Source organism: Phytophthora ramorum (assembly GCF_020800215.1).
Source record: "Phytophthora ramorum isolate Pr-102 chromosome Unknown Phyram_PR-102_s0009, whole genome shotgun sequence".
NCBI classification, from domain to species: domain Eukaryota; phylum Oomycota; class Peronosporomycetes; order Peronosporales; family Peronosporaceae; genus Phytophthora; species Phytophthora ramorum.
Window position 1 is genome coordinate 706,647 of NW_027150655.1, and position 27,866 is coordinate 734,512.

The 27,866-nt window shown below is 54.9% G+C and overlaps 14 protein-coding genes across 15 annotated transcripts; 3 read left to right on the forward strand and 11 right to left on the reverse strand.

The window, feature by feature from the left end:
- Positions 1 to 17: 17 nt before the first annotated feature.
- Positions 18 to 1,832, forward strand: KRP23_9936 (Propionyl-CoA carboxylase beta chain, mitochondrial; the record flags this gene model as incomplete). Its single annotated transcript, XM_067895553.1, has 4 exons — positions 18 to 59; positions 115 to 1,445; positions 1,516 to 1,633; positions 1,695 to 1,832. The coding sequence occupies 4 exons, from the start codon at positions 18 to 20 to the stop codon at positions 1,830 to 1,832; spliced, it is 1,629 nt and encodes a 542-aa protein (XP_067741758.1).
- Positions 1,833 to 1,941: 109 nt separating this feature from the next.
- Positions 1,942 to 3,441, forward strand: KRP23_9937 (putative aspartyl aminopeptidase; the record flags this gene model as incomplete). Its single annotated transcript, XM_067895554.1, has 1 exon — positions 1,942 to 3,441. One exon carries the CDS (start codon positions 1,942 to 1,944, stop codon positions 3,439 to 3,441), a length of 1,500 nt encoding a protein of 499 aa, XP_067741759.1.
- Positions 3,442 to 3,584: 143 nt separating this feature from the next.
- KRP23_9938 (uncharacterized protein) lies at positions 3,585 to 6,642 on the reverse strand (the record flags this gene model as incomplete). 2 transcript variants are annotated; one of them, XM_067895556.1, is made up of 2 exons in its annotated part: positions 3,585 to 3,733; positions 3,813 to 6,642. In XM_067895556.1, 2 exons carry the CDS (start codon positions 6,640 to 6,642, stop codon positions 3,585 to 3,587), a joined length of 2,979 nt encoding a protein of 992 aa, XP_067741761.1. The 2 variants fall into 2 exon arrangements, with proteins under 2 accessions (XP_067741761.1, XP_067741760.1); XM_067895555.1 differs by having other exon boundaries at positions 3,813 to 5,337.
- Positions 6,643 to 7,030: 388 nt separating this feature from the next.
- Positions 7,031 to 8,548, reverse strand: KRP23_9939 (3-hydroxyisobutyryl-CoA hydrolase, mitochondrial; the record flags this gene model as incomplete). Its single annotated transcript, XM_067895557.1, has 4 exons — positions 7,031 to 7,375; positions 7,457 to 7,536; positions 7,613 to 7,838; positions 7,916 to 8,548. The coding sequence occupies 4 exons, from the start codon at positions 8,546 to 8,548 to the stop codon at positions 7,031 to 7,033; spliced, it is 1,284 nt and encodes a 427-aa protein (XP_067741762.1).
- A 152-nt stretch (positions 8,549 to 8,700) lies between these two features.
- KRP23_9940 (uncharacterized protein) lies at positions 8,701 to 9,573 on the forward strand (the record flags this gene model as incomplete). The annotated part of the gene is made up of 1 exon (XM_067895558.1): positions 8,701 to 9,573. The coding sequence occupies one exon, from the start codon at positions 8,701 to 8,703 to the stop codon at positions 9,571 to 9,573; it is 873 nt and encodes a 290-aa protein (XP_067741763.1).
- A 122-nt stretch (positions 9,574 to 9,695) lies between these two features.
- On the reverse strand, positions 9,696 to 12,663 carry KRP23_9941 (cGMP-dependent protein kinase 1; the record flags this gene model as incomplete). Its single annotated transcript, XM_067895559.1, has 7 exons — positions 9,696 to 10,117; positions 10,186 to 10,564; positions 10,631 to 10,840; positions 10,907 to 10,972; positions 11,047 to 11,918; positions 11,992 to 12,295; positions 12,376 to 12,663. The coding sequence occupies 7 exons, from the start codon at positions 12,661 to 12,663 to the stop codon at positions 9,696 to 9,698; spliced, it is 2,541 nt and encodes an 846-aa protein (XP_067741764.1).
- Positions 12,664 to 13,674: 1,011 nt separating this feature from the next.
- On the reverse strand, positions 13,675 to 14,862 carry KRP23_9942 (Cytohesin-4; the record flags this gene model as incomplete). Its single annotated transcript, XM_067895560.1, has 1 exon — positions 13,675 to 14,862. The coding sequence occupies one exon, from the start codon at positions 14,860 to 14,862 to the stop codon at positions 13,675 to 13,677; it is 1,188 nt and encodes a 395-aa protein (XP_067741765.1).
- A 657-nt stretch (positions 14,863 to 15,519) lies between these two features.
- Positions 15,520 to 16,704, reverse strand: KRP23_9943 (uncharacterized protein; the record flags this gene model as incomplete). The annotated part of the gene is made up of 1 exon (XM_067895561.1): positions 15,520 to 16,704. The coding sequence occupies one exon, from the start codon at positions 16,702 to 16,704 to the stop codon at positions 15,520 to 15,522; it is 1,185 nt and encodes a 394-aa protein (XP_067741766.1).
- Positions 16,705 to 16,868: 164 nt separating this feature from the next.
- On the reverse strand, positions 16,869 to 17,350 carry KRP23_9944 (Dynein light chain Tctex-type 1; the record flags this gene model as incomplete). The annotated part of the gene is made up of 3 exons (XM_067895562.1): positions 16,869 to 16,960; positions 17,015 to 17,092; positions 17,155 to 17,350. 3 exons carry the CDS (start codon positions 17,348 to 17,350, stop codon positions 16,869 to 16,871), a joined length of 366 nt encoding a protein of 121 aa, XP_067741767.1.
- Positions 17,351 to 17,630: 280 nt separating this feature from the next.
- On the reverse strand, positions 17,631 to 18,209 carry KRP23_9945 (uncharacterized protein; the record flags this gene model as incomplete). The annotated part of the gene is made up of 1 exon (XM_067895564.1): positions 17,631 to 18,209. The coding sequence occupies one exon, from the start codon at positions 18,207 to 18,209 to the stop codon at positions 17,631 to 17,633; it is 579 nt and encodes a 192-aa protein (XP_067741768.1).
- A 177-nt stretch (positions 18,210 to 18,386) lies between these two features.
- KRP23_9946 (Pleckstrin homology domain-containing family A member 1) lies at positions 18,387 to 21,578 on the reverse strand (the record flags this gene model as incomplete). The annotated part of the gene is made up of 1 exon (XM_067895565.1): positions 18,387 to 21,578. The coding sequence occupies one exon, from the start codon at positions 21,576 to 21,578 to the stop codon at positions 18,387 to 18,389; it is 3,192 nt and encodes a 1,063-aa protein (XP_067741769.1).
- Positions 21,579 to 21,874: 296 nt separating this feature from the next.
- On the reverse strand, positions 21,875 to 22,838 carry KRP23_9947 (Uracil phosphoribosyltransferase; the record flags this gene model as incomplete). Its single annotated transcript, XM_067895566.1, has 5 exons — positions 21,875 to 21,990; positions 22,066 to 22,162; positions 22,223 to 22,374; positions 22,446 to 22,624; positions 22,687 to 22,838. The coding sequence occupies 5 exons, from the start codon at positions 22,836 to 22,838 to the stop codon at positions 21,875 to 21,877; spliced, it is 696 nt and encodes a 231-aa protein (XP_067741770.1).
- Positions 22,839 to 23,130: 292 nt separating this feature from the next.
- On the reverse strand, positions 23,131 to 24,172 carry KRP23_9948 (Uracil phosphoribosyltransferase; the record flags this gene model as incomplete). Its single annotated transcript, XM_067895567.1, has 5 exons — positions 23,131 to 23,234; positions 23,316 to 23,412; positions 23,476 to 23,627; positions 23,695 to 23,873; positions 23,934 to 24,172. The coding sequence occupies 5 exons, from the start codon at positions 24,170 to 24,172 to the stop codon at positions 23,131 to 23,133; spliced, it is 771 nt and encodes a 256-aa protein (XP_067741771.1).
- A 144-nt stretch (positions 24,173 to 24,316) lies between these two features.
- KRP23_9949 (uncharacterized protein) lies at positions 24,317 to 25,958 on the reverse strand (the record flags this gene model as incomplete). The annotated part of the gene is made up of 2 exons (XM_067895568.1): positions 24,317 to 25,488; positions 25,559 to 25,958. 2 exons carry the CDS (start codon positions 25,956 to 25,958, stop codon positions 24,317 to 24,319), a joined length of 1,572 nt encoding a protein of 523 aa, XP_067741772.1.
- Positions 25,959 to 27,866: the final 1,908 nt, after the last annotated feature.

Genomic DNA, 27,866 nt, shown 5'->3' on the forward strand with positions numbered 1-27,866 from the left:
CGACGCCACCTCTTGCCATGCTGGCCTCTAGACAGCTCCGCCTGCTGCGGCAGCCCCTCGTACGTGTCTTGCCTAGCCGCACCTCTGCTAGTATTTGACGCCGTTGCAATGCAGCTCCACGCGCGGTGGATGAGCGCGCTCGTGGACGACGCAGCCTCCCCCATCCTCACGCCCGCGGCGCGTAAGCTCGCGTTCAAGGACGAGCTCCAGCAGGCACGACAACGAGCGCTTGAGGGTGGCGGCGCCGCACGCGTGGCCAAGCAGCACGAGAAGGGGAAACTCACGGCCCGCGAGCGCCTGGAGCTGCTGCTGGACTCGGGCACGTTCCGCGAGTTCGACATGCTCAAGTCGCACCGCTGCTCGGACTTTGGAATGGAGACGCAGCAATATCCGGGAGACGGCGTCGTCACTGGCCGAGGACTGATCAACGGCCGCTTGACGTTCGTTTTCAGCCAGGATTTCACCGTCTTCGGCGGGAGTTTGTCAGAGACGTACGCTGAGAAGATCGTCAAGATCATGAACAAGGCCATGGAATTGGGCGCGCCCGTTATAGGACTCAACGACTCGGGTGGTGCCCGCATTCAAGAAGGCGTGGCCTCGCTGGCAGGATACGCGGACATCTTCCAGTTGAATGTGCTGGCGTCGGGGGTTGTTCCTCAGCTGACGATGGTCATGGGACCGTGTGCGGGAGGCGCCGTGTATTCGCCAGCCATGACGGACTTCATTTTCATGTGTCGGGACTCGTCGTACATGTTTGTGACGGGCCCAGATGTGGTCAAGACTGTGACGAACGAAGAAGTGACGCAGGAGGAACTGGGAGGCGCTGCGACCCATACCAAGACGTCCGGTGTAGCACACTGCGCGTTTGATAACGACGTGGAGGCGATTCGAGAGATGCGCCGATTCTTCGACTTCCTACCGCTCAACAACAAGGAGAAGCCGCCTGTGCGCAAGTCGGATGACGACCGCAACCGCCCCGTGCCCACGCTCGAGAGCATCGTGCCGCCGGACCCGAACGTGCCGTACAACATGAAGGACATCATCCACCAGCTCGTGGACTCGTTCGACTTCTTCGAGATCATGCCAGATTACGCCAAGAACATCCTCGTCGGCTTCGGCCGCATGGAAGGCCGCGTCGTGGGTATTGTTGCGAACCAGCCCATGGAACTCGCTGGCTGCTTGGACATCAACTCGTCTGTGAAGGGTGCGCGCTTCGTGCGCTTCTGCGACTCGTTCAACATTCCCATCGTCACTCTTGTGGATGTGCCGGGCTTCCTGCCGGGCACGGACCAGGAGTACGGCGGAATTATCCGTCATGGAGCCAAGCTGCTGTACGCGTATGCCGAGGCGACGGTGCCCAAGATCACGATCATCACGCGCAAGGCGTACGGTGGCGCCTACGACGTTATGAGCTCCAAGCACCTCCGCGGCGACATCAACTACGCGTAAGTGGCTTGCGATTTCTACTTCTCTGGCTGGAGTGCATGTGATAGCATTTGTCCTGTTTCTCACCAGGTGGCCGTCGGCCGAGATCGCCGTCATGGGAGCCAAGGGCGCGGTGGAAATCATTTTCCGCGGACAGAACGTGGAAGAGAACACTGCCGACTACGAGAAGAAGTTTGCCAACCCCATGGTGCGCTTGCTGCGTTTGTGTGTCGTTGCTACTCAACTGACGTCTCTCTGTTTGTTCGCAGGTCGCGGCCCAGCGCGGTTTCGTGGACGACATCATCGAGCCCGTGAACACTCGCCGCCACATCTGCGAGGACCTGGACGTGCTGGAGACCAAGGACGTCAAGAACCCGTGGAAGAAACACGGCAACATCCCGCTGTAGGTCGGCAGCGACGCACTCATCTCGTCTACGGCATTACCTGAAACCCTATAACCCGTTCAAGTGCAATTTTCTAAATACGTTTTCCCAGTCGGGGAACCTCTCATAATACATGTGTACCTTTCGCGTACCCATCCTATCAGACCGATCTTTTGTGATCTCGCATCACTTCCGCATTTGCGTCGTGGGGCTCAAGACCACCACTCTGGACTTCGTATTCACCATGGCCAAGCTCGCTCTGTCCCCGCGCACACCGCAGACTGTGGGCGCGTTCCTGCAGTTCATCAACAAGAGCCCGTCGCCCTTCCACGCCGTCTACGAGACCGTGCAGACGCTCACAGCCGCCGGCTTCACGCAGCTGCGCGAGGAGGACTCGTGGAAGGACATTGTGCAGCCCAACGGCAAGTACTACGTGACCCGCAACCAGTCGGCCATCGTGGCCTTCGCCGTCGGCGGCAGGTACCAGCGCGGCAACGGCTTCCACGTCATCGGCGCGCACACAGACAGCCCGTGCCTCAAGGTCAAGCCCGTCTCCAACATCGAGTCGCAGGGCTGGCTGCAGGTGGGCGTCGAGACGTACGGCGGCGGCCTCTTCCACACGTGGTTCGACCGCGACTTGGGCCTCGCGGGCCGCGTCATCGTGCGCGAGAGCGACGCCAGCTTCCAGTCCAAGCTGCTGCTCGTGAACCGCCCCATCATGCGCATCCCTACGCTCGCCATCCACTTGGACCGCAACGTGTCGGAGGGATTCAAGTTCAACAAGGAGACGCACCTACGGCCCGTGATCGCTTCGGCCGCACGCGCCCAGCTCGAGGCCACTACGGACGACAAAGACCAGCCCAAGACCAAGCACTCGTCAGTGCTACTGCAGCTCATTGCCAAGGAACTGGACGTCAAGATCGACCAAATCTGCGATTTCGAGCTGTGCCTGTTCGACACTCAGGGAGCCAACGTCGGCGGTGTGTTGGAGGAGTTCATCTTCTCGCCCAGACTCGACAACCTGTGTTGCTCGTGGCTGGCGACGCAGTCGCTGATCAAGTCGCTGGACAACTTGGCGGATGACGAAAACGTCCGCGTCGCTGCGCTGTTTGACAATGAGGAAGTGGGGTCGCAGTCGCTCATGGGCGCGGGGTCTAACTTCATGCAGTCGGTGGCCGAGCGTGTGGCACAGGGTGAGCTCTGCGGCGTGGCCGCTAGAAAGTCATTCATGGTGTCGGCTGATATGGCTCACGGCGTGCACCCAAACTACTCCGAAAAGCACGAGCAGAACCACCGCCCCGCTATTCACGCTGGTCCCGTGATCAAATACAATGCCAATGAGCGCTATGCTACGAGCGGCACGTCCGCCTTCCTGATGAAGGAACTGGCGCGCCGCCACAATGTCGACATCCAGGAGTTCGTAGTGCGTCAGGACACTGGCTGCGGATCGACCATTGGGCCCATCCTGTCGACCAACACGGGCATTCGCACGATCGACGTTGGTCTTGCGCAGCTGAGCATGCACAGCATCCGCGAGATGTGCGGTACGGAGGATCTGGTCAAGACGATGGACTGGTTCACTGCGTTCTACTCGGAGTTCTCGGCCCTCGACAAGTGCCTGAAGACCGACTAAGCTGTGTATGGCTGCCTGAAGGTGAGATCTTCAATTCACGTATCTGTATCAATTCGTTGCTCGTATGAGTGAACGAAAAGGTTGAAGAATTCATTTCACTTTTAGTTGTACCACACGGAATGGTATGCTTGCTGTCTAATAAGTTAGGTCTTCATGACTGATCGAGTCCGATACTCTCTCATCAGGAACACGAGTGCACTCGTCCACAAATCACGCGTAGCTTCCGAGTCAGCCTCCAGGTCCAGACGTCGATCCTCGGACATAACCGAGTAGCATCGGCTCAGTGCTTTATCTGTCAAGATGAAAAGCAAAGCAGTGAGTTTATCATGGTGGCAGATGCCATCGCAAATATTGAAGACCCTCGAGCTTACCTTCAGATAAGTGTTTCATGAAGGCGTATCGTGTGCGAGTTGAGTTTCCAGGTAGCACAGACACCATCGAGGCGACTGTGATGCTATCTTTTGTCAGGTTGCTCTTTTTGTTAAGCGGCCTCCAGTAGATTGCGTCGAAGTCCTTCGAGCACCAGACGAAGCGTCTATGCGGGTTTCCCCACTGCCCATACTTCTTGAAAACGCCACCCTTCAGCAAAATACTTTCAAAGAAGACTTTCTCGTCTTCCTGGCGCAATGGAGCCTTCCCCTGTGGTGAAGGTGGAGGAGATATCGAAGTCGTGGTTGTTCGCACCTGCAAACTTGGACTTCGAGGAGGGGATCGAGTACGATCAGTGCTGGGAAGTGTCGCTTGCCTCGTGTCGACCGCGGATATCTCATCAACGGATCGCTTGCTGTCAGACTTCTCCGGTACTCTGGATAACATAGTCTCAGGTACAATAGCTGGTGGGTCAACCGCTCTCTGCTCCTGTTTCTTGATTTCATCAAGAATTGTAGAATCTACGAGATGTTCCGGTATTCTGCAAGACGGGTCGATGGGTTGCCCGGTCAACATTTCTTCAGAGGCCCGCTGTACAGGTAGTGACGTATTTTGCTCATTTGCCGTAATGGCGTTGCGAAGGAACGCATTGCGTACAAGCCGATCAAGAGCTTCACGTCCACGTCCGCTACCATTTGGTACGCATTTGTCGTTGAAAGGTGTCGAAGACGAGAACGGAGCTGAGAAGACCCGGCGATTCGTGTTGCCAACGAACGGTGCACCAGTGCTGGATACGATGGCTTCGGTGCCCGTAGAGAATCCTGCAGTCAGACCGGAAGACATCATCTTTGCGTCTGGAGATCCTGGATAACCAATCATACTGTCAAGAGTAAGATAGTCGGGTGAGCCCTCGTATCGCCACATGTCCAGAAACTTGTTGTTGAAGGCGACACTACCCGAGTAAAATTTCGAGGCGTGCATCGAAGTGGATCCGTGGTTCTTAAGGATCGCCAGCACTCTCGAGCGTGTCAAGCCCCGACTAAGGTGGTGGAATACTCCTTTTACGCAGTGAATCGTCTTGAGAGATCGCGTTTTCGAGAAAGCGGTGAGCCCAATGCGTCCCAGAGCATCAAGAAAAGCTGAGACCCCCATGCACATACGCCCCACTTGGTTTTGAGGGAAAGCATAGGCTACAACTCCTTCAACACTTTCGAGGATTCGCTGAATCGACGCTATCCCGGCACTGCAGCCAGATCCCGACAAGCTTTCTGCGACTTGCGATGCCGCCTCGTTGCAATCTGCACTCTGTGACTTGTCCTGACCCCCTCCAGCTGCCTCAAACAGGGCCCCATGAAAGAGAGGACTTGAGCAAGACGCCAGAAAAACATGCGCAGCCTCAACGCTTGAGATCTGCAGATTGGCGAAGCAGAAGTCGTTGATAAATCTCTGATAGTCAGCATACGACATGTAGAACTCCTTGACTCCAGAGACGTTCAAGACGTAGCTTTTAGCGTAGAACATGAACATCTCGACCAGTGGCTCAAGAAATTTTGACATGAAAGACACAATTTCAGGCCTCCTCAAGCGCTGAGTGTGCTGTGACCAAGTGTTGGTGGGCCACCGAGATGCCAGCGGAAGGATATGGTTCATAACCAACCTTTGGAAGAGTTCGTCTTCCTCTTCACTGTCGCAAAGGAGTTTGCTGGTGCTGCAGTTTGCTCGATTTCCCTTAGTGTGGGCTGTTCTTGCTACTTTCACTAACGCATCAAGGAATTCCTCGTAGTTCATTTTTCCAGATCCTTGCTGCCTTCCTTTTGTCTCGGAAGTGTAAATGATGTCCACCATTGCCGGAGTCAAATGCCCCCCCAAAACTCGCGAATCGCGCAGCAACTTGTTGAACTGATGGGCTTTCAAACACTCAAGTTCCATGCTGTCCCCATTGACACAGTAGAACGTGAAAATTCGCCATAGTTCTTCCACAGGGTTTGTTGAGGGCGTAGCAAACGTTGCTTCGCCTGACAACGGTTCCGGTTCAGACGCTGACAATGATTGACGGAGTGCAAAGGAGGGCCCCATAGACTGTGTGGTTCTGGCAAGTCCCAGTGGCTGAGGTATTGACAGAGTTGAAGCTAAAATCCCTCGACGCGTTCCCGGGCGCTTGCTCCCTCCGCCCGTCGCAGCACTCATAGCGTCTTTCAAACTGACGCTGTTTGGAGCCTTCGCAGCGATAGTGCCTCCTTTGTATTCAAGGATGATTCCTTTGTTGTGAAGCTTTTCCACACTCATCAACGACAGAATTCTGGCCTGCTCGGGCCACAGGCAGCCCTCTCCATCAGCTAGTGCAACCGCGCCAGCAGGAATATTCCAATACCGAGCGGAATCGCGGCGCAGTTGCTGGAATGTATAGTCTTCAGTAATCCATACATTAAATTCTTCTCCGGACGCTGTGCTCACACATACTTTCTCTGATGAGCCCGGTGTGGGGCCAGCACTCGTGGCGGTAAGATTCATACCAGTCTTTGACCGTCGCGGCGATGACACTGGCGATAGTGCTGTTCTGCGAAGCTCTCGAATGCGCACCATCGGATAGAAGTACGCGATTTTCTGGGTCCCTTCTTGTCGGGCACTCACAGGTGCACCATCATCCAAAACAAACTGAAACTCGGCCGGTGCGTCCTCGACATTTTCCCAAATGAGCGTACGTGCCTCGAGCAGTGTCATCCCGTCATGAACGTCGATGAAGCCGATTACGCCCTTCCGCTCAAGCGCTACTCGAACGATATCCGTGACATGGCGTTTGTGCGTACGGCCGAACGCCTCGGGTGACATCATCTTGCACAATACCAAGCAGGGCAGTTCCTGGCTAAATGCAACTGAGCAACGGTAGATGGACAAGGTCAGTCAAGGCACCTCGCACCTTCACAGACTGGCCATACAATCCAGCGATGCCCATGAGGATGAAGCATTCAAACACACCACTATAAATACAAACCGTATGATGCCACGCGCCTCGTTCTTCTCGAAAATAGCCCCTGAGTTCCTGCAAACAGCAATGAGTGTGCACCGCGATCCAAGTGATTGCGCTGGCAGGAATCTTTTCTTAGCACAACAGAGGAAATGTATGGTGTGTTAGTCGAGAAAGATGCTGCATCCTTTTTCGTTCGTTGTTGAAGTTCCTCGCGCTTAGCTGAAGGTTTAATGACGTCCTGAGCGATGTGTCTTATTCCTCCTTCTCCGTCGCTGCCGTCGCGGACGGGTACAGAATCAGCTCCTGGTCCTTGTCCAGCGGCTTGAAGAATGCCTCCACCTCCTTAGCCGTCACCTTGGTAATGTCGCGCTTTGTCCACTTCGGGTTGCGATCCTTGTCCACGACCACCGAGCGCACTCCCTCGAAGAAGTCTGGGTTCTCCATCATGCGCGTAGCCATACGGTACTCCATCTGAAAGCACTCGGCACACGTCTTCACGGCACCCTGTCGCATCTGCTCCAGCGTCACCTTCAAACTAAGCGGCGACATCTTCTTAAGCGTCGCCAGAGTCTCGTTCGACCACTCCGTGTTCAGCTTCTGTAGTTAGGAAAATGCATAGATCAAACCAGATAAGAAAAGCACACCCACTTAGCAAAGAAAAAAGCGCCTTCACCTCACCTCCAAGCGCTCGAAGATGCCCTCCAGTGTGTCGTTCTCGTTGAGCGCACCGAACACCGATTCAACCGTCTCTAGGTATTCTGCACTCCATCAAAACAACCCAATCGTTAGCAAAATCCAAAGATACCAACCTCACAGCTTCAACTCTCAACTCACCAGGGTCAATCTCCTGGACGGCGTCGTCCGTCTCCAGCTCCTCCAGAGCCTCGTGAATAATCTCATCGCGCTCCTCTTGCGACACGTGTCTGCCGAACTCGAGGCCTGTCAGGTGGTGCACCAGCGTCTCGTACTCGTTCGTCTCCAGGTAGTGGGTCGCAAGTCCGAGGCCAATGACCTCCTTGCCCTTGAGACGCTCACCAGTGAGCGCCAAATACGTGCCAAGCTGCCATCATCAACATTCACAATAAAAACAAATCATCAGTTTTCTCCTCAATACTCAGCGATCTTTTCCCAACGTACTCCCTGTCCCTTGAGCGCCTGTGACTTTAGCACATCAGCCACGTAGTCCTCGCCCTCAACGAGGCGACGGCCGAGCCGCGGCAGCAGGTAGGACGCACCCACGTCCGGGAAGAAGCCGATAGCCGTCTCGGGCATAGCGAACACCGTCTTCTCAGTGGCCACCACGAACTTGCCGTGCATGGATAGGCCCACGCCTCCGCCCATGGTGACGCCATTGAGGAACGAGATGATGGGCTTCTCGGTGGTTGCCAGCAGATAGTTGAGGCGGTACTCGTGGCGGAAAAAGTCGAGCGCCACGTGCCTCGTGGCCGGGTCCTTGCCGTTGTCCGCCAGCGCGCGGATGTCGCCGCCGGCGCAGAAGGCCTTGCCCCCATTGCCGGAGAACACGACGGCGTTCACGGTGCTGTTGACCTCAATCTTGTGCAGGCGCTGGGTCAGGTGCTGTGCCATGGGGAGCGTCAGCGCGTTTAGCTTCTCTGGCCGGTTGAACTGCACAGTGCGCACGCCCGTGTCCTGGCCGTACACGATGTCCGAAAACTCCTGCGTCTTGGTGGAGAAGCTGCTGCAGGTGGAGATGCCCGCGCGTACGGGCCGCTGCAGCAGCCGCAGACGCATCGCCATCACTCGCTGCATTGCTGCTGGAATCTTGTATGGGAGGGGACTGAAAAACGTGTGGTGATGCCTTTCAGCCATGCAATTGGTTGAAATAAATTTATTACTGCCAATCATGGGAAAGGGAAACCTTCCTGCTAGACCATCATTCCGGATTCCGCCTTACTCAAGCGATGGAGGCCGGCGCAGACGTGGACGTGGAGCTGGCCTGGAAGGCGGCGCAGGCCGCGCTGGACGATGACACCTTCGCCAAGCTCAGCGAAGCTGACCTGGGCTACGCCACCCACGCGGCGGCGAGCTCCATGAGCCTCGAGAGACAGGAACAGCCGGCTACACAGCGTCCGAGACTCGGTGTCGCCGCCACGCAGCGGTTTAAGCGCAAGAACTTTAGTAAGCAACTCCAATTAATGTGTCTGCAGCGGTATGCGCAGTACGCGAGGGACTTTGGTCGGCTCCCGGACAAACACGAGACGCAGCAGCTATTGCAGCAGAGCTATCTGCAGTTCCTGAAAGAAGGAGGCGCGCCAGACGAGCCCCGGCTCACCCATGCCGAGTTTCTAGTCCTTATAAGGAACCGACGCAGAGAAATTAACATGAAGGCGCAGCGCCCGCCTAAACAGAGCAAAGACGGCCAGGTGACGACCACGAGGATGGCAGTGTTGACGCCCGCGAGAAGGAAATTGCAAGAGGAACAGACCAAGATCCGCGAACTCATTGAGGTTATTGACCGAGCCAGAGAGCAAGCGGGCTTAATACCAGACGCTCAGCAGCAGATTCGACGACTCCGACCGCCGCGATCTGCCATGACTCAGCACCAGCATCCGACGGCGGTGGAGATGGTCATGGTGCCACCGCCACCAATGATGGAGAGCTTACCGTCTCTGCCACCTGACCCTATGGAGCAAATGGAAGCGATACTACAGATTCATCAAGAAACACGCGAGGTTCAACGTGAAATTGCGGTGAGGTTGAGATCGATCAGTCGTGTGATTCGCCAGCATGAAGGACATGGAGATATGGAGGAGCCGTCAAGTGCCAGCGTGTGATATATCGTGCTGGAGTGCACGGAAGGATTAATTTATGATTCCTGGAACTTCTTTCCGATCTATCGAGACAAGTCTACTGGATTGTGAGGAGTGGTGATGCGTCAGGGCGGTGCTGCATGTTCTTAAAAGCCGACAAAGTATTCGTCTCCTTGACCGTCGAAGGCTCGGTCTTTGGCGCGGTTGCCAATTTCGCCTTCGAAGAGGGAGATGTCGTACTTACCGCTGAGTGGAGGCAGGTATGGCGGCTCAAGCTTCATACCGTACAACTTGTCCCATTCGATCTTGCTAAACCACGGATGCTGTCGTAGTTCTTGGTCGCCGTTGATGCCCACGCCAATGCGCTTGGTGGGGTCACCCTGTAATAAACGGCGCACGAGGTCACAGGCGTGTGGGCAGTTCTCCTGGAGATGGAACGGAAAGTCCACTGAGTTCGCACCGGTTCGAATCATGGCGATGTTGCGGAAAAGCTGTGTGGTGTCGCCGTCGCCAGTACCGAACGGCGTGTACCCGACCAGCATTTCGTAGATCAAGATACCAAGTGCCCCTGTGAGAGGCAAGCAGTCTAGTTAGTGCCAAAGCATGGACGATCCAAATAATGAAGCAGTGACGTACAGTAATCTACAGCGAGATCGTGGCCCGTATTCAGCACAAATTCGGGTGCGAGGTACTCTAGTGTGCCGCACAGCGTAAACGTTCGAGAGTGGAGCTCTTCGTTACCATCACTGTTGACGACAGTGAAGGGAATCTTCTTGGCGAAGCCAAAGTCGACAAACTTCAGATACCCCTCTCGACTAATCAACAAGTTTTCAGGCTTCAGATCTCGATATGCGTAGTCAAAACGGTGCATGTGCTGTAACCCGAGAACCGCATTCGCCGAGTAAAACCTGACAGAGGATTCGTCAACTGTCTCAATGAACTCTTCGTTGTGAAGAAGTGTGAAGAGCTCGCCGCCTTGAACCAGCTCCATCAGCATGTACAGATTGTTTGCATCCTGTTTTCAGCAAGTGTCGTCAGTCTCAACGCTTTACCAGTACGGACGAGTGGATTGATCACTTACTTGGTACGTGGCGTACAAGTCGACAATGAATGGGTGCTTTGGAAGCGTCATGAGAACCTGCTTCTCGCGCATGACTTGGACCTGTTGGTCGGATTCGATGATGTGCGATTTCGCCATAATTTTGAGAGCCATGGGTTGCTCCTGTTCGCCGTCCACAAGTGCATGCACCATGACGACTTTACCGAATGATCCTTCGCCCAGCACACCCGCCTAAACGCACAACGCAAATTAGCAGCTGAAGCAAGATTTCAGTTGCACTTGACATCTGAGCCATACCACTTGAATGTCGTCGAGGGTGAGAGTGCAGCTTTTGATTCGACCTTGCTCTCCTATGTTCACACGCTGGAAGAACAAAGAGACACATAATCGTCAGCTGATACATGCTTCCTCTCAGTATTAGTGCAGCACTTGGTTACCTGTGTGAACTGGCGGGAGCCGGATCGAGCGAGCGACGATACTTTGAGCCGCTGGCACTGCGAGCGGCCAGCTGATATGACTGTTGATGCGTACTTGTCAGCCTGGTCGAACACTTCACCTCCGAAAGTGTCATTGGCCTTCAGCAAGAATTCTTCCGTCACAAGGTTGTTAGCACCATCTTGTCGCTTCTTGATAAGCTTGACACATCCCGATTTCACGATGTAAAAGGCCACGGCCGTATCACCCTGCCGGATGATGCACTGTGAGTCCTGGAAGGCTTTAATCTCAAGCTGTGATACTGCATAGTCGAGCGCTTCTTGAGACTTGTTGGCAAATGCTGGGATCGTACGCAAGATGCGGATGCGGCTGTTGCGGTCAAGTACATCTGTGAGTGGGCCTAACATTGAATCAAACTCCTGTCTCCCGAGGCTCAGGCACTTCACGCTTCCTTGGGCAAAAATACTGGCGTTTCGTGGCATGTCACTAAGGAGTGCCATTTCACCAAAGTAATCTCCGTGGCCCAAGATTGCAAGCTCAGTCCTGTCATGGATCCCATCAGAGTGCTTGAAACCCCGAGGGCCTTCCATCTGACAAGATACGTTACCTTCCTCTACGATAAAGAAGGTGTCTCCGACGTCACCTTGTTTGATGATCATCTCGCCGTCCAAGTAGGTGTCAGCTTTCAGGACTCCAGCCAACAGGGCTAGCTGCCTCTCAGACAAACTCGCGAGGATCTCGACCTGGCGCAACCATTTTGCGCGCTTCACCAGCGAATCACTTGAAGATCGAGCTTGCATCATACGAAATTCATCACGGTCTAGTGTCCAGAGAATTGAATTCGTCGCAGCGCGTACGGTTGCCGCGCGAGGAGCTGATAATGATAGAAGATGAAGTGAGTCGTGCGTTGGAGTTTGCGAAGAAAATGAGAGGTGATCAAAACTTACCGTCGTAAATGAGAGCCAGCTCCCCGAAGTGATCTCCAGGTTTCAAATAACCGAGGACAGCCGTGTTCACGATAACCTCAAGTGAGCCCGACTGCACGACGTAAAACTGGTCACCGAGGTCACCTTGCTTGATCACGTTTTGCTCTGCCTCGATTTTGATTCTCTTCATGAGAAACAGCAATCGATCCATCTCTTCATCGCTCGAGTCAGTGAAGAGAACGCATTGCAAGGCAATTTTGAGCATTGCAGCACATTCTGGAGTTTTCGACTCGGATTGCCGCTTGGGCATCACTCGTGTCATATCCTGGGAAACAGAACGAACCATAGCAGGCGTGTGAAAAACCTTGATTGGGAATCTAACCACTGAAGCATTGCATTTCGTACCAGGCCTTTCGAGTACACGACTTCACGCTTCTTGCGATGAGGATCCGATGCACGTCTGTAGAGTCCACGGCCGGTGGGCGTCGATTTCGGAGCGTTGGGATCTCTTGGAGCATAGGCTGTCGTACAAATCTGCTTCATTCTTTCGAAAATGACTTCATTGCCAAGTTCATCGGTCGCCATCTGATCGTACTCGCGCTGAATAGCGGCAAACAGGGCTAAATCGCCACTAGAACGTGGGGTCAGTTCGCCTTCATCCGGTCGAGGCGAAGTTGAAGCTCCTGCGCCCATGGTAGACAGCCAACGCTTTCCCAGAGCTGGTTTTCTTGGCTGAGGCGGACAAGTAGAAACGTTCCGCGTGGTGGTCTATGATGTCGACTTCGAAATGAACTCCAAGCTCAGCACAGAGCACCGATGAGCGAATGCAAATGAAGTCGGCAAGACTTCAAGACCTGGTGAGGCTTTATTTGGCTCGGGGTTTGGTGGCCAAGTTCACGCACATGCCCGTATTTATAGGCTTCGCCCGTTGGGTATTGTTGACGTTGTTGACCCCGTCCCCACACTTTGGCATGAGGCCGTCTTCGTCGCCAGGATAAGTGTCTTTGAGTGAAGACCAGACGAGAGCGCGTGCCCATATTAATAGCAGCCAAGGCGCTGCCTTCCTGAGCTAGGCGCCAATTGTGTTGCTGTTGCAGAACTTGGCTGCCCGACATGCTCGACCACCTCACAAGCAATCGACGTTTTAAATGAGACTTTACAATGATTTTGCTTGGTTGCTGGTGATGGTGGCGAATGAAATGTTGCCCTTAATCATCCGCAAGAATGGAGAGATGCATTGCTTTCTGAGCAAACAAGGCTCGGAATTGGTACATCTCAGTATTCTGCGTGGCCCGCGGTCAATACAATGAATGTATATGTTGGCAAGGTGAGCTTCGATTCTAGTAACAAGGTTCTCATATTAGTTTAGAAAAGTCACGAGGACGCAGGAAAATCAAACCTCCACAGGTGTCCGCTCTGACAATCTGGGTACGCCAGTCGTGTAGTGATACAAACAAAGACCCCGAGAACGGGCAAGCGATGGCCCAGCGCTGGGAACCAACACGCATCGAAAGAGGTAATCGCCAGCTTTCTTCTCCCTGAGAATCCTGCTCTAAGCGATGTGGCCGAGGCTGGGCTTAGTCCGCTCCAAAATTGCGTTGTTGAGATCTGAACTCATCGGGATAACGGTCGTCACCGCTGTCTGTTTAGTGATATACTTGCGGTGGAGCTTGCTGCTGGTTGCGATACGGAGGCTCAGGTTGCCTAAATCCAGTCGCCTTCGCTGTCATCGCTGTCGTACTCGTCATCGCTGTCGAAGAACGTGGACCCCGATGACGACTGCGTGTTGGTGGTTCCATTGGCGTGCACAACCGGTCTTGCCACCGGCGCAGATCCATCAGGGAACGAGTTGGATTGGTTCTGGGAGCTGGACGAAAACTGCGACGACAAGCCTGAAGAGATGTACGAGTCATCCAGGGACGACGACGAGCGTTTCTCGTACACCGTGCGTCGCTCTGGTACCTCCGACACTGAACCCATGGGCTTGGACGGCACGGACACCAACGAGTGCCGCATCGGAATTGCTGTATTCCTGCTGCCATAGTGCTGCATCCTCTGCTGCTGCTGGTACTGCTGCTTCATCCTAGTCGGCGAGGGTCCGCCCATAGACGACGCGCGGAACGAGCTCCGCGCCGCCAGCGACTGTCGCACATTATTCATCTCTGCATTGGCCGCTTCAATGGCGTCGCTGAGCTTCAGCAGCCAAAGCTCCATATCTCCGCTGTTCCTGGCTGAGACGCGCAGCACGCGGCCATTGTCAAAAGTAATATCCAGGCCGTTAGTCACTGTGCCGTTCACCTCTACAGCCCGCACGTGACCGTATCCTTTGGCCGCAGCCCCCGTGTCCTCCGAGTTAAAGTACGACAGCGCGTTGCCCCGTAGCACAAAGTACCGGCGTTTCCAGCTCTTGACGCGCGCGCCCTCCTTTTTGATCCAGCCAGAGTGCGTCACCTGCTCGCTGCCGTCGTCGCTAAGCGGGAGCGACTCGAGGCGGTCCATCAGCTGCATTTCGTCCAGGTCTGCGCTCACTGGCTGGGCCGAGAGCGTTGAGAACCGGTCGGGGGGCGCCGCGAACTGCTGCGGGGCCGCTGAGGTGGCGTCCAGGATCATGTTGAACCAGGCGCTGGTGGCCTCGGCCGACGCCGTGTAGAGCTTGAGCACGCGGCCGCCGCGGCCATGCACCAGCAGCCCGTTCTGGATGTCGGTGCTGAGCTCCACGGTGATGACCTGGAAGCTGCCTTTGGCCTTGACGGTCGGGTCCACCTTGGCCGTGTCGTAGTACGTGAGCTGCCGCCCGCGCAGCACCATGAAGCGCTTCTTCCAGTTGCGCACGAGCGAGCCCTGCTTGAATACCCAGCCGGCGAACTCGCCGTCGATGCCGCTCAGCGCCATGGTCTGCAACAGTGGAGAAAGGGGGAGAAGCGAGGAATGGAAGCGCAGCCTTTGCGTGAGTCGCTTGGGAGGGGCGACTTTTCTACCCGCACGAAATATTGCGATAAGACCAGTACTGTGACGGTACACGAATTGAATCAGTGCGTACGAATGCAGTATCCAAGGGAATGGTTTGTTTGAGGTCGATTTTAGGTTATAATTGTTTTTGGTGGGTATTCGGTTATGAAAGTTATGCATTGTTTGTGTTAAAGGACGCTTTTTGGATTGGGACATCTCAAAGAAGCCACATTTCACGCGCAAGGCGCCAGCTGTGGAGCAAACGTCAGGCTCAGTGACCGCAGGATGTTGGCGGAAGGAGGGCCTGTTCAACAGGCTGCTGGGGGAGAAACCCAGCTCAGACGTACCAGCGGTGAAAATCCCGTAAAATCCAGGGCAGCATATTTTCATACAAATAACAGTATCAACGCCAGGATGGGTTCAGTCAGCCTAACGTAAATATCAGGACACGCTCCGGCTCACCTCAGCTCACCTTCAACGTGTACGTTGCCGGGAGAGATATACACACTTTCTGCTCCGCTGCCAGCAGCAAAAGCAAGACTGGCAAAAGCTTATATATTCCATGCATTCGCGGGCCGGTCCCGCATCATTTTCCGAGGCTCACATGACCACACAACAGCAGCCCTTGACGTCCTGTGCGTTCGAGTTGCTGGGCGGGCGCATGAGCACCGTGTTCTCCTTCATCATGGCTTCTCGGCGCTCCTCCTCGAGCTCCTCCTGCAGCAGCTTCTCGGCCAGCCGCATGCGGCGGATCGTGGTCGTGCCTGGCGCCGTGGGCGAGAACGGCTTCTCGCCGCTGTCCTCGCTCTCGCGCTCCTCCGCCACCTCAATGAAGCTGGCCGTGTTGTCAGGCATGGTCTCCACCACGATGTGGCGTCGGAACGAGCTGGCCGCGTACAGCTCAGGTGGGCTCTCGTTCTGCTTATACTCTCCGTTCTCCGGAGCTTCTGCTTCCGTTTTGCGCTCCTCACTCGGCACGTGGACACTGGAGTACGCCGGCGGTGGATCGTCGTCGCTCATTGCAATCGGCGCACCGCCGAACAACGAACTGGCCTCTTCATCCGTCACTTCAGTGCTCGCGACACTCGCAGCACTCGCCTGTCGTTTAGCAAACTCCCTGTCCCTGGCGTTGCGGGGGTCGTCGTCCACCGAGGGTCGTCCCTGTTGGCTCTTCCGCTGCTCCTGGGCGTACAGCAGCGCGCGGCGCAGCGCCTTGTGCCAGTCGTCAATATCCACCTCGGACTTTCCTCCGACGCGCATCTCGCGCCCCCCTTCGAACGTTACGGCCAGCGTGAAGGGCCTCGTGGGGTCCCTTCTGGCCCCGATGACGCGTCCACCGCCGAGCCGCTCGGCACCCATCGTGGCCGAGTACGTGAGCTGCGTACCGCCCAGCACGAAGTAGCGCTTCTTCCACGTGCGGAAGTGCTGTCCTTCCTTCTCGAGCCAGCCCACGCGCTGTTGTGGGTCGCCCGAGTCGTTCTGCATCCTGCAGTACTTGATTATGGCCTCATAGCAGCGGTCGCACTCGGCCTTGGTATCCGTAAAAATCTTGAGCTGGCGGCCTTCGGTACCGTGGATCAGCAGCCCGTTCGTGATGTCCGGCAAGCGCTCAATGTGTGCGGCTGTGAGCGCGCCCAGCAGCTGCGCGTGGTTTTCCTCGTCGGTATTCTTGTAGTAGGCCAACTCCGCCCGCTTGCACACCAGGAAGCGTTTCTTCCAGGACCGCACGAGGCTGCCCTCCTTGAACACCCAGCCGGCATACGTCACCGGGTCCTCTCGCCCCATGTTGGCTTTGGATACTTTGGCGAAATGAGCCACTGGGTTTTGTTGCGGGAAATCAGGTGCTTGGAATCGTACTTAGTGTGGACGATACTGAAGCCAATTGCAATTTGTGACACCTAGAACCCAAATCAGAACACGCAGATAAATGACAGTGTATTTTTTGCGGTTTAGAAGCTGAGGCCGCTCACGGTGATGACGCAGTACATGCTCCGGTTGTGGTCTTTGTGCTTGTCGCCCGGCCACTTGACCACGTGCGCGCCTAGTAATGGCAACGTTACAATTGGAAACATGACAATAGCCGGGAAGAGCGTACCGTCGGTGACGGTGTCCCAGTGGCAGGAGACGGACGCGTGCACGCCAGCGCCGTTCTTCTGCATGATCAGGCAGCTCACTGGACGTACAAGAGGGGTCAGCAGTGTTGAGTTGTAGTGATGCGTGCTACTGGCAGCTTACCGATGTACTTGAGCGGCTTGCGCAGCTCGCTGAGCCCTTTCATGATGGACTCGCAGATGTAGTCGACCCAGTGCGAGACCTTCTGCTCGTCATACATCTCGTCCTTCAGACAGCTCTCGATGGATGCGAGGATAATGCGGTCCACCTCCTCGGCCACGAACGCCAACTCTTCCGACGACTGCAGTTCGTCCGCCATCGTGTTTCTTCCTGTTGTCTGGAAGCCCTACTGGATTCAATAGTCGCGACGGTTCACCTAGTTGCTGCCGAATTCACCAATTCGGTGTGCGCGAGGCACAACCTTGATCTCAACGCATGTAGATCGGATCACTCCTTGCTCTTCCACTAACGAAGTTGAAAGCGGTGATCTCCATTGCTCGGGTTACAATTTTCAGATACCTCCGTCGATCACCTACCTATGAGCTCCTCCTTACCCAAAGCTACAATCGACAGCAGCAGATACGCTGCTACGGGTTTCTTCAATCTTCTACATCCACCTTGGGCTGCGCTGGGTTGTGGTCGAGAAACCAGTTTCCGAGCCACTTGACAGCGTCCAGGCCTGGGGGCTTCTCTCGACACAGCTCGGTCAACCCCTTCACTACGAGATTCACCAACAAGTTGTCTTCTTCTGGTACCCGGCTGCTGTTCCACGTACTGAGCCCCACTGGCGCCCGTGCAAAGTAGGCCAATGCTGCTTCGTTGGAAACGATAGGCGGCGGAAAGCTGATCCCAGGAAGTGTGGATGACAACTGGTACGCTGCCAATGCATTCTGTCCTGCTAGGACCGCGTCGTTGCCAGTGTAGTATGCGTCTTCAACCAGCTCGAGGGAGTCAACAAGCCCCACATGACCCTCCAGAGTCTTTGCGATCCCTGCCTTGTCCAGCTCTGCCCGAGAAAACACGCGCGAAAACTTGAGCGGCGGCCCGTGCTCATTTGATATCTGGAAGACCACTGCAGCGACGCCAGCATCATCCACCTCGAACACCCGGACTTCGAACTCTCCGCCGAGAAACGTGCGTCGCGCCTTGTAGCTGCAGGAATCGTACTTCTTGTCCATTTTGCCTGGCTGTGGTCGCTGCTACGCGCTGGCGCAATGGGGACTCCTCGTCAAGCGACGTCTTGGTAACTGCAAGGGCAACAAACTATAGCACCACCGTCCAGATAAAGTGATTCATGAATGCATTTCTCTAATGTACAGAGTTCCACGTCATTCCACTCATCAACGAATAGCGACCTACATCACAGAGCAGCATGGAGCACACCCGGCAATCGGTGGCTCTCCTTTCGCAAGCTTCTCCGTCTCGCGCTGATCTTGGACTCTCTCGTCTTCTGCAAGCAATTGGCGATAGTAATCCGCACCGTTGGTGCTTAGACCCATGTCTTCCTTCTCCTCGTCCTCTTCATCAAATTTGAGTTCACCTTTGAAAGAGTACTGAGCACCGTTGGTCAAAATGCCATTGTTCGCACCGTTACGGGACTCCAGTAGTGTCGCCTTGCCTGCTTCGTCACGAAGCCGCATGAATGTGTCGTTCGTGATTGTGTCGTTGAGATAATCTTTCGAGTTAAATCGACTCACGCGCGCGACGCGCTCTCCGTCATCGTCTTCTCCTTCTGAATCCACAACGTCGCCACTAATATCCGAGACAGCGGTCTCCTGACTGCTGGAAGAACGACCTCTGGAAAGCACTTGGTACCACGAACTCATTTCAACCTCACTTGTAGCAGTAACGCGCATGGTCTTGCCACTCCGGAACTCAATGACAAGAGTGTAAGGCTTCGAGCCATCCTTGTGAGCACTTTTGACCATACCGTGGCCTCGAGCTACACCACCAATCTCGCTGTAGTAGATCAGCGCACTCTTTTTCAGAGTAAAGTAGCGCCGTTTCCACGTCTTGAATCGCTGGCCTTCTTTTTGCAGCCATCCACTATGACTAACCGAGGCCTTTACGTCCTCACTTGATCTGTTTTCCATCACACTGTTCATCGTCGGTGCCTCCATCGTGGATGACTGCCTGCCATTCTCTGCTGCCACAGCTTCTTGAATGGCACCAAGCCACTTGTTGAACTCCTCGTTCGAATCAGCCTGAATGATCAGTTTCCGGCCACCGACCGTCAATACAGTTAGTCCCAGAGAGACCGACGGATGAGCTGTGATATCGACGACGCTAACAGATCGCAGGAGAGACCCCTTCTCACTCTTGTAGTAGCTCAGCTTTGAGCCGTAAAGAGTGAAGTACCGCCGCTTCCAGCTTTTCACATTCCCACCTTCCTTTTTCAGCCAACCCACACATCCTTTTGACTCACTTTGAGTTGTCGATGATTCTTCACTCGCACGGGAAAGAATTTCAGCTGAAGAGCGATCTGCCTCGACCATTTCGTCAACGCCTTGCTCGGAAGCTGACGAGCTCAAAGCATCGTACTCGGGTTTATTTTGCATGGCTGCGATCCATAAAGAAGCTCCTTCACCGCCACGCAGAGTCATTTCATACTCCGCAATGTCCTCTTCGGTAAATCCAACATCCGCGTCATTCGCGTTTTCGCTAACATCATTGTCAAATTCTTCATCAAAAACTACCTTTCCGTTGCTCTGTGACAAAAATGATCCGGCCAGGTTAGACGCGTTCCGGAGCACATCAAACCACTTCGAAAACGATTCTTGAGTGGGTGCCACAACGTGGAGAAGCCGACCATTCTGGAAGCGAATGTTTAGACTAAACGGACGAAGGTTCCCAACCTCCACTTCAAACACCACGCCCGAGCCCAGAACTTCGCCTCCGGCATTAGCACTGTAGGCAAGGCGACTACTCTCGAGAACGAAGTATCGACGTTTCCAGGTCTTAAAGTTTTGTCCCTTCTTCAAAAGCCATCCATGGAAACCATTATCTTGGTGGAACTCCTCATCTTCCTGGTTAGGCACTGGCACCGACTCCACTGGAGTCTCTGCCGAGCCCCACGATGCGTTGCACAGAGCAGCAAACCACGCCTCTGTATCGACTTTTGTTTCGCCATAGACGTTGAGATTGCTGCCATCCTCGAATTGGACACATAGAGCACCAGTAGACTCATGGTTGCGGGTGACACTAGCCACCTTACCCAGTATTTCTGCCGTCCCGTTGACGTGCTTGTAGTGTTGGAGAGAGTTTCCGTTCAAAACGAAGTACCGCAGTTTCCACGACGACGTTTGGTCGCCTTGGTTGTACAACCATCCACGCTTGATGCGATGAATAGCGGTTGGAATAGCGACGTGCTTGCCAGAGGATCGCTCAGCATTAGTAGGGGTTGAAGGTTGCGTATTTCTTGAAGCGGCGATCTCGTTGTGAGAAGACGGTATGTTTCTCGGGAACGGTGGCAATTGAGGTTTGCTGAACCGATTTTCGGCTGACCCATTTGTTGCCTCGGGGGTTTCTTCAGCCGCTTGCAATCGTGGCTTTCCTATTGCGTCGCAGAGCGCAAACATCCACCTGTCCAACTCACGAATGGACTCGGCACGAACACAGATAATATCGCTATCAGTAAGGGATTTGTCTGAGCCAAACTCAACTTCCAACGCATCCGAGTACTCGCTGCTGTATCTGACGTCTGTGACATAAAGCTCAGCAGATAGCTGTTCCATAGGTCCTTTGCGGTACTCTAGCATCCCGTTCGCAAGTGACATGTAGCGCTTCTTCCAGACCTTGCTACTCTGTCCAAGTTTCTCCAGCCAGCCTTCGCACACAGCGGTGGAGTATTTCCGCGCAATTAATTCCGTGTCGTCAACCGTCTCCATCTCTTGGTTGCCAGCTTCCTCTGTCACCTGCCGCAGTGCCAGCGTCTGCCCAAGCGCAGCAGCAATCGCTCGATCCCAGCCTTCAATCTCCTCTCTAGTTTCCGCTGCAATGTGCATCACTCTTCCTCCCCTTGCAGTGAGTCTCAACGACAATGGACTGGTCTCGTCCGCCTGCACCTGCACCAGCGTTTGCGAATCAATCGGCGCTGAGTTCCGATCGACGCAAAACTCCACCGTCTTGCCACTCAACGCCACGTAGCGACGCTTCCACACCTGCAATTGCGGCTGCTCTGTCAACAGCCAGCCCACTTTCTCCGTTTTGTTTGTCACTTTCTGGGAGTTTTCAATGAAGCTCTTCTCCTGCTCGCCAATTGCCTGCTTAATTTTGCGGAAAAGCACGCGGCTTTCTTGTGCGCTGGCGGTCGTCATCTTGAGGTCTTTGCCCTCCCCATGGATGAAAAGCCCGTTCTTCCGGTCCGGGGAATAGTCCACGTTGAGCACTTTGAGACGCCCTTTCTCCCCGACGCCGACACCACTGCCGTCGCTCTTGGCTCCGGAGTAATAGACCAGCTCGCGACCGCGCAGCACGAAGTAGCGGTTCTTCCACGTACGCACCTTGCTGCCTTGCTTGGCGCCCCAGCCACAGTAGTCCGGTGCCATACTTGCTTGCTGGCTATTTGAATTGAAAATGAGACAAAAGAGGCTTCTGATTTCATTGCTGAAGATTGTAATAACGTATACTCCTGTCAACACCAGTATATCGTTTGTAAGAATTTGGTCGAACAGCTTAGAAAACAACCTGCGTGTTGAAATATGGATACATAGAGCCTTTCCCACCGGATTTTGGGAACCGACTTGCAGTGCACTCCACACGCCTACTGCCATGCTGCACAATGACTTGAGCAGCTGGTTGATTGCGTACTTTCCAAGCCCGACTGACTGCGTGGGTGCGGGTTTTACGGGTAAGTGTGCACCGTGTTGAAGTACCGGTCACCAAAGTCGCCGATACCCGGCACCAAATACTTGTGCTCGTTAAGTCCTCGGTCCACGCCGGTAGTCACGACTTTCACGTCTACAAGGGCACGCAACAGTTAGGTTATTATAGCAGTAAGTTGAGTACCGTGGTTAAAGCAGAGCAAGCAATTACTCGGGTGGGCGGAGAAGAGGGCGTCGAGTCCCTCGGGGCAGGACAGCACGTTCAGGAACGTGATCCGCTTCTCGTCAATACCTGCAGCGAGCAGCGTCTACCAGTTCATACACGGGGTTAGTGGCGAGGCTCGGAATAAATCGTTGTTGGGACTCACCTTGATAGCCATTTTGATGCTTCCGCCCGTGCCGAGCATCGGGTCCACCACCAGGACGTTGTCAAACGTAGCCACGTTTGGTGGCAGCTTTGAGTAGAACATGACCGCATGCTTGTCCTCTGAGCTTTCGTCACGCTGGATCAGAATCTTCCCTACAATGTGAGAGGACAGCGTTAGTGAATCAACAGATTATGTTAATGGAGGAGGCTGTCAATCTCCTTACCCACAGCTATCGTAGGGTCGCATGAAATGACAGCGTGCAGCAGACTGCAGCCGGCACGAATGATCGACACTGCGCACACGCTCGCTGCGGGGGCGGTGCCAGTGACAGAGTCGCCCGTGGGTGTTACCACCGTTACCGTCTTACTTGAACACGACGCCAGTCCTTCTTCTGCTAAGATACTGCACCAAAAACCATAGGCCAGTGAGCTCCCGCCTAACAAACTTCCGGCGAGAGCTCCTACCGCATGAGACGGTCCGAGTAGTGCTTGAACTGCATGTGGGTCGTGTTCTTGTCTCTGATCTTGACCAGAAGCGGTTCCAGCGCTGGGTACTTGATCACGTGGAGGTTCGGGTGCTTGGCCTCCATCTCGATCGCTAGCTGCGGGTTTTCCATGCTTCCGTCGGCGACTTCTTGTTCTACTCCCCAAGTGTTAAATGAGCGCAGACCTCTCGAGTTACTGGACGATGGCTGCGTGACGTCGATCGTGTCAGCACCACGTTGAAGTGGACCTCGAAGGGGGAATCGCCGCTGAATGCGTAAGGCTTTATACCTTGCAACGCCAAGCACGACGCAGGTAATGAACGCGCTCACATCATTCAAGTGAAAACTAAACTATTTGTCACCGAACGGGTGCTACCAGACTGCCTACGTTGCTACTGGGTCCTTCGCATGGGGTTAATCCTACTTACACCGTGTTATAGTAGCGGTCGCCGTAGTCGCCGAGGCCAGGCAAAATGTACTTGCTGGCATTCAAGCCGACATCCAAACCGGCGGTCACAATCTTGACATCTGCAAACGCACAAGCACACGGACGTCAGCTAAACGCGGACAGTATCCCAATCTCAAAGCAACAAACGTGTCATTTTTTACCTGGGTGCGCGTTGAACAGCGCCGCAAGTCCCTCGGGGCACGAAATGACGTTCAGGAACGTGATCTTCTTTTCCTCCACGCCAGCGTCAATCAACGTCTGCACAATGCATTCATCGTTAGAACAAGCTCCACAACCAGGCAGTGTAATGTTCATCCTCACCTTGATCGCCATGTTGACGCTGCCTCCAGTGGCCAGCATAGGGTCCACCAGCAGGACATTGTCCAGGGTCTCCACCTTGGGCGGCAGCTTCGAGTAAAACATGATCGGGTGCTTGTCCTCGGACTTTTCGTCACGTTGGATCAGAATCTTCCCTGCAGCAGCAACAACAGTCCATTAACCACCACTCACTGTCTTCACACTCAGTATCACTTCCCTTACCCACGGAGACCGTCGGGTCGCACGCAATAATGGACTGCAGCAGACTGTCACCCGCTCGGATGATCGACACGGCGCAGATCTTCTCGGCCGGCACGAGGCCCGTGAACGAGTCGCCCGTGGGGGTCACCACCGTCTCCGTCTTGTTGGCGCACGCCGCTAGTCCTTCCTCCGCCAGGATCCTGCAACAAACAATACTTCAGCGCAACTACTATCCATGCCAATTGCACAACTGCACGCACCTCATGAGTCGGTCGGCGTAGAACTTGAACTCCGTGGGCGTCGTCTTCTCGTCGCGCAGCTTGATCTGTAGTGGCGCAAGTGCGCGGTACCGCAACACGCTCAGGTTCGGGTACTTGGTCTCCATCTCATCGATCAGTTGCGGACTCGCCATAGTGTCGTCGAGGGTGAAAATCTCAATTTGCTGGTCGCGAGCTTTGCCGGCATTCAAAACCGTCCAGTTTTGATTGGAAGAACCCATTCGAGGCGGGATGTCACGGAGGATGGGATAGTGAATCTGTAAGCCACCCGCTTTGCATGCAAATAGAGACGCGCTTCAACTATGGACACCTGATACTTATACTTATAGCTCGTTGCAACCCTGCGAAGTCTAATATTTGCGCTCTCAATACTTGCGCTCCATCCAGTAGCTCAGCGTGCCCACGAGGATGTCGTAGCTGGCGGCCAGCGCAATGTACGTCACCACGTCGCTGCCGCCGCTCACATTGAGGCGTTGGAGATGCTTGTAGCGTTCACACGGAACGCTGAGCGTACTGCTGCAGATCGAGGCCCGCGACGGCCCCGAGACCTCGCTCATGGTCATGTAGTGGAAGTTGGGGTCTCCCGGTGGCGACTTGGGCTTCTGGATCGAGACGGACGTCGTGACTTTGCCCTGCGAGATCACCTCCGACATGAGCAGACAGCGGTAGCCGAGGCTCTTGGATTTCTTGACGAAGCACACGTTCTCCTGCCGCAGTCCGCCGTTCGTCGTGTCCGGCACCATGCGCTTCACGGCCACCATGTGGTGCATGTTGACGCCGCCCGCATACTTCTCGAGCGAAAGCGTGAAGATCTGCCCGTAGTTGACGTGGCGCAGCGACCATTGCTTGCGGGACACGCGCTCGATCTCGAACAGTTTACGACGACCGAAGCCGTACACGTTGCACTTCTTGAGGCCGTGCGTCGGGCGGAACTCGCGCTTGTCCAGGATGTAGATTGTGTCGGTGTAGAAGGACAGCACACCCCGTGCCCTCATGAGGGACTCACTGGCTACTGTCGACTGACGCACCTGGTTCGCGGTCTGTGCCTGCTCGCGGTAGAACTCGCCGTAGCGCTGGACAGACTTGTAGTAGGTGTCGCACATGCACGGCGCATCAGACTGCGGCGTCTTGTTGTGCGACTCCAGTAGCTTTTCGATTTCACGACAGAGCGTGGAGCCCTTCGTGGCGCCGACCAGGTCCAGGTACGCCGGGCTCATGAGCACGGCGTCGACGTCTGAAATGGCCTCCAGCACGTCTCTCACCTCCGTCGAGATCTGTGCAGGCGACGCGTACATTCTCTTGAGAGATCCGATAAACCCGCCCTTCAAGCAGTTCATCTCGATGAACCTCAACTGGCCTGCGCAGTTCTTGTCCCTTGACAGCTTCTTGAACACGTCGGACGCTCTCGACGGCGAGCACTCGAACGTCTGCTGTGCACGTCCCACCGAGATTTCGTAGCGGAACAGCGAGTTCTCTTGCTGTGCGTTGCCCGCTTCGCACGGATTAATATCCACGCGGTTGCACGGGATCTGCTCGGCTGTTCAGATAAACAAAACAACAAGTAAGAAGGCTGCTACTCAATCATTCATCCACCGAGTCCAACCCACCGACAAGCACCGGCTTGGGGTCGTGCAGCTCGCACACGTAGGTGGGGATGACATTTTCCTCTTCCTCCTCCTCTTCTTGCGCATTGTCATCCTCGTCGTCGGAATCGGGGACGACCCTGGAGCTCGTCGACACGTCGTCTCCGTCAGTACTCGGGGTCTCGTCGTTGCCGATCCCCGAGCTGCGGTCGGTTTCCGTCCTGGACGAATCTCGGCCGTCGTCTTCTGGCTCTGGCTCGTGCACCTTCATGATCTCCATCGAGGCTTTGCGTTTGGCGGCCGCGGCCCATTTGCGCACTAGTAGGTCGCTGGCGGGCGCTGAGTGCGCACCCCGACTGCTGTCCGAGGCCGACGTGGGCGTCAGCATGATGTACGAGTCCGTGAGCACCTCTGCGGAAGCCATGGCGAGCGGCAAGCAGGCGCTTGGCGAGGAATCGGGAATGTCTCGCTATGACGGTGGCGAGCAAAAGCGACTGACGCAGATGATGCTCTGTTCAAGACCCCATCTTTGGTGCAGCGACACCTCTTGACGATGATATCAATATACACGCAGAGGACTAGCCTTGCAGATATGACGATATACTAAATCTATCAACCGTCTTCTATCAGGATAGGGAGGTCCACCTAACCGCATATACGGTTGCACTTCGATTTTTGATGACGGCCAAAGAACGGCCCGCGTTATTGTGCCCGACTCTGCAAAAGCAATAAGCGTCGGCCATCTCGCCGTCGCAAATGCGCGGTTGCCATGGCAGTCAGCTGCGCGCTTCAATAGTGCCAAACGGTGGTTGAGCATGATGGCAGTCGAGCTGTTTGCTGAAGGCAAAGATCAAAAGGAGCGATTGCTTGAGGTGTGTGTACACATTCGATCGCAATCCTGCTGGCCATCAGTCTGCACCTGAAAGTGGCGTTGAGGCCGGAAGCTAGGATACGTTATCGCCGGAGAGCGCAGCGTCATCGCCACTGAGGACCAGATCAAAAGAGTATGCGCATTCGTGGTGGCAACCATGCTTTATCTGCACAGCTTGGTCGGCGGCGATACTTTTAACTCAGCGCAGTCACAGCGCCGTCTGCACCCTCGAAGGCAAGTCACTTTCTGTGACGGTTGCGTGAGCATCCGTCCTTTGGTGTCGAGAATGTGGCATTACGCCACCGAATGGACCAGCTTGCCAATCAGAAGTGGGACGGTCGCAAAAAGATCAACTACGCCGGTGGCGGTAGCCGAAAGCAGCCGGGCCGCAAGGCATCTCAAAAGTGCAGGTTGAAGGGCATCCACGCCAAGATTCGAGAAGGCTCCACGCCGACTGCTCAAGATGCAGCGGCGGTGAGCGGGTGAGAAAGCGCCTTGCTTCTCTGCAGACAACGCAGAGGCTGTTGCAGTAAGGCCCTTGCAGTGGAAAAATAGGTGTTGAAGTAGCACTAAGATCAACATCACTTGATTTATCCGTGTTTACCCGACCGTAGACGAACGCCAAGATCGGGTGCTGTGTTTGGAGGTGCTTGGTGGTTCAGATGGGGTCCCTTCCCGGAGTTAATTTACATGTAACTCTCCCCTTCAATCTGCAGGCAAAATCGTGCTTGCAAGCACCAAACTCGCGCCTGGCTGCGGCGTGGTCCGACGGTGGTCATGATATCATTGTAGAGTTCTGACAGCATCTCAACCTTAACACATTATTCCCCGAAGGGCGTCCTGTAGGTACGTAGCCTACAGAGTCCGAAAGGGCTCATGCCTGAGCCGGCTATTGCCATACAATCTTCCCCACCTCCAGATAGGCATATGGCGACACTAGTAAACTTTTCTGCTTCCTCTTTCTTGAAGCAAACTTGGACGGTGCGCTGTCTCGTCATGCAGGTCGCATGGCGTGACATCCGTTGAGCAGCTCTCGAGTCGACGTAGCATCTCCTCGAGCCTGACGTTCACGTTGGGAGGTTCGCCAAGAATAGCATTTTTAGGTGTGGCGGGTAGCTCCTCAGCAGCGAACAGCGGACTGTCGGGACACCTTCAGCGCGCTTCTTCTTCCTCCTCCGCATCCTCGCCTCCGCGAAGGACGGCGCTTGCGCACTGGAGCTTGGACGAGTGTGCTTGGCGAAGCGAAATGAAAAGTTAGAGCTTGCTGGAGCAGTGAAGCCTCGGAGCGTACCCCACAACACCTTCGAGAGCACCATCGAATTGGATGCAGACGCTGGGTTCATGAGAACAATGTTGAAGTGCGTACGGCCAACAATGCGAGGCAATTCCGTAATATGACTGGTAGTGCAGAGCTTTAGGTTAGACGAGAGAGAGAGCTGCACGGGCAGACCTTCCCGTGTT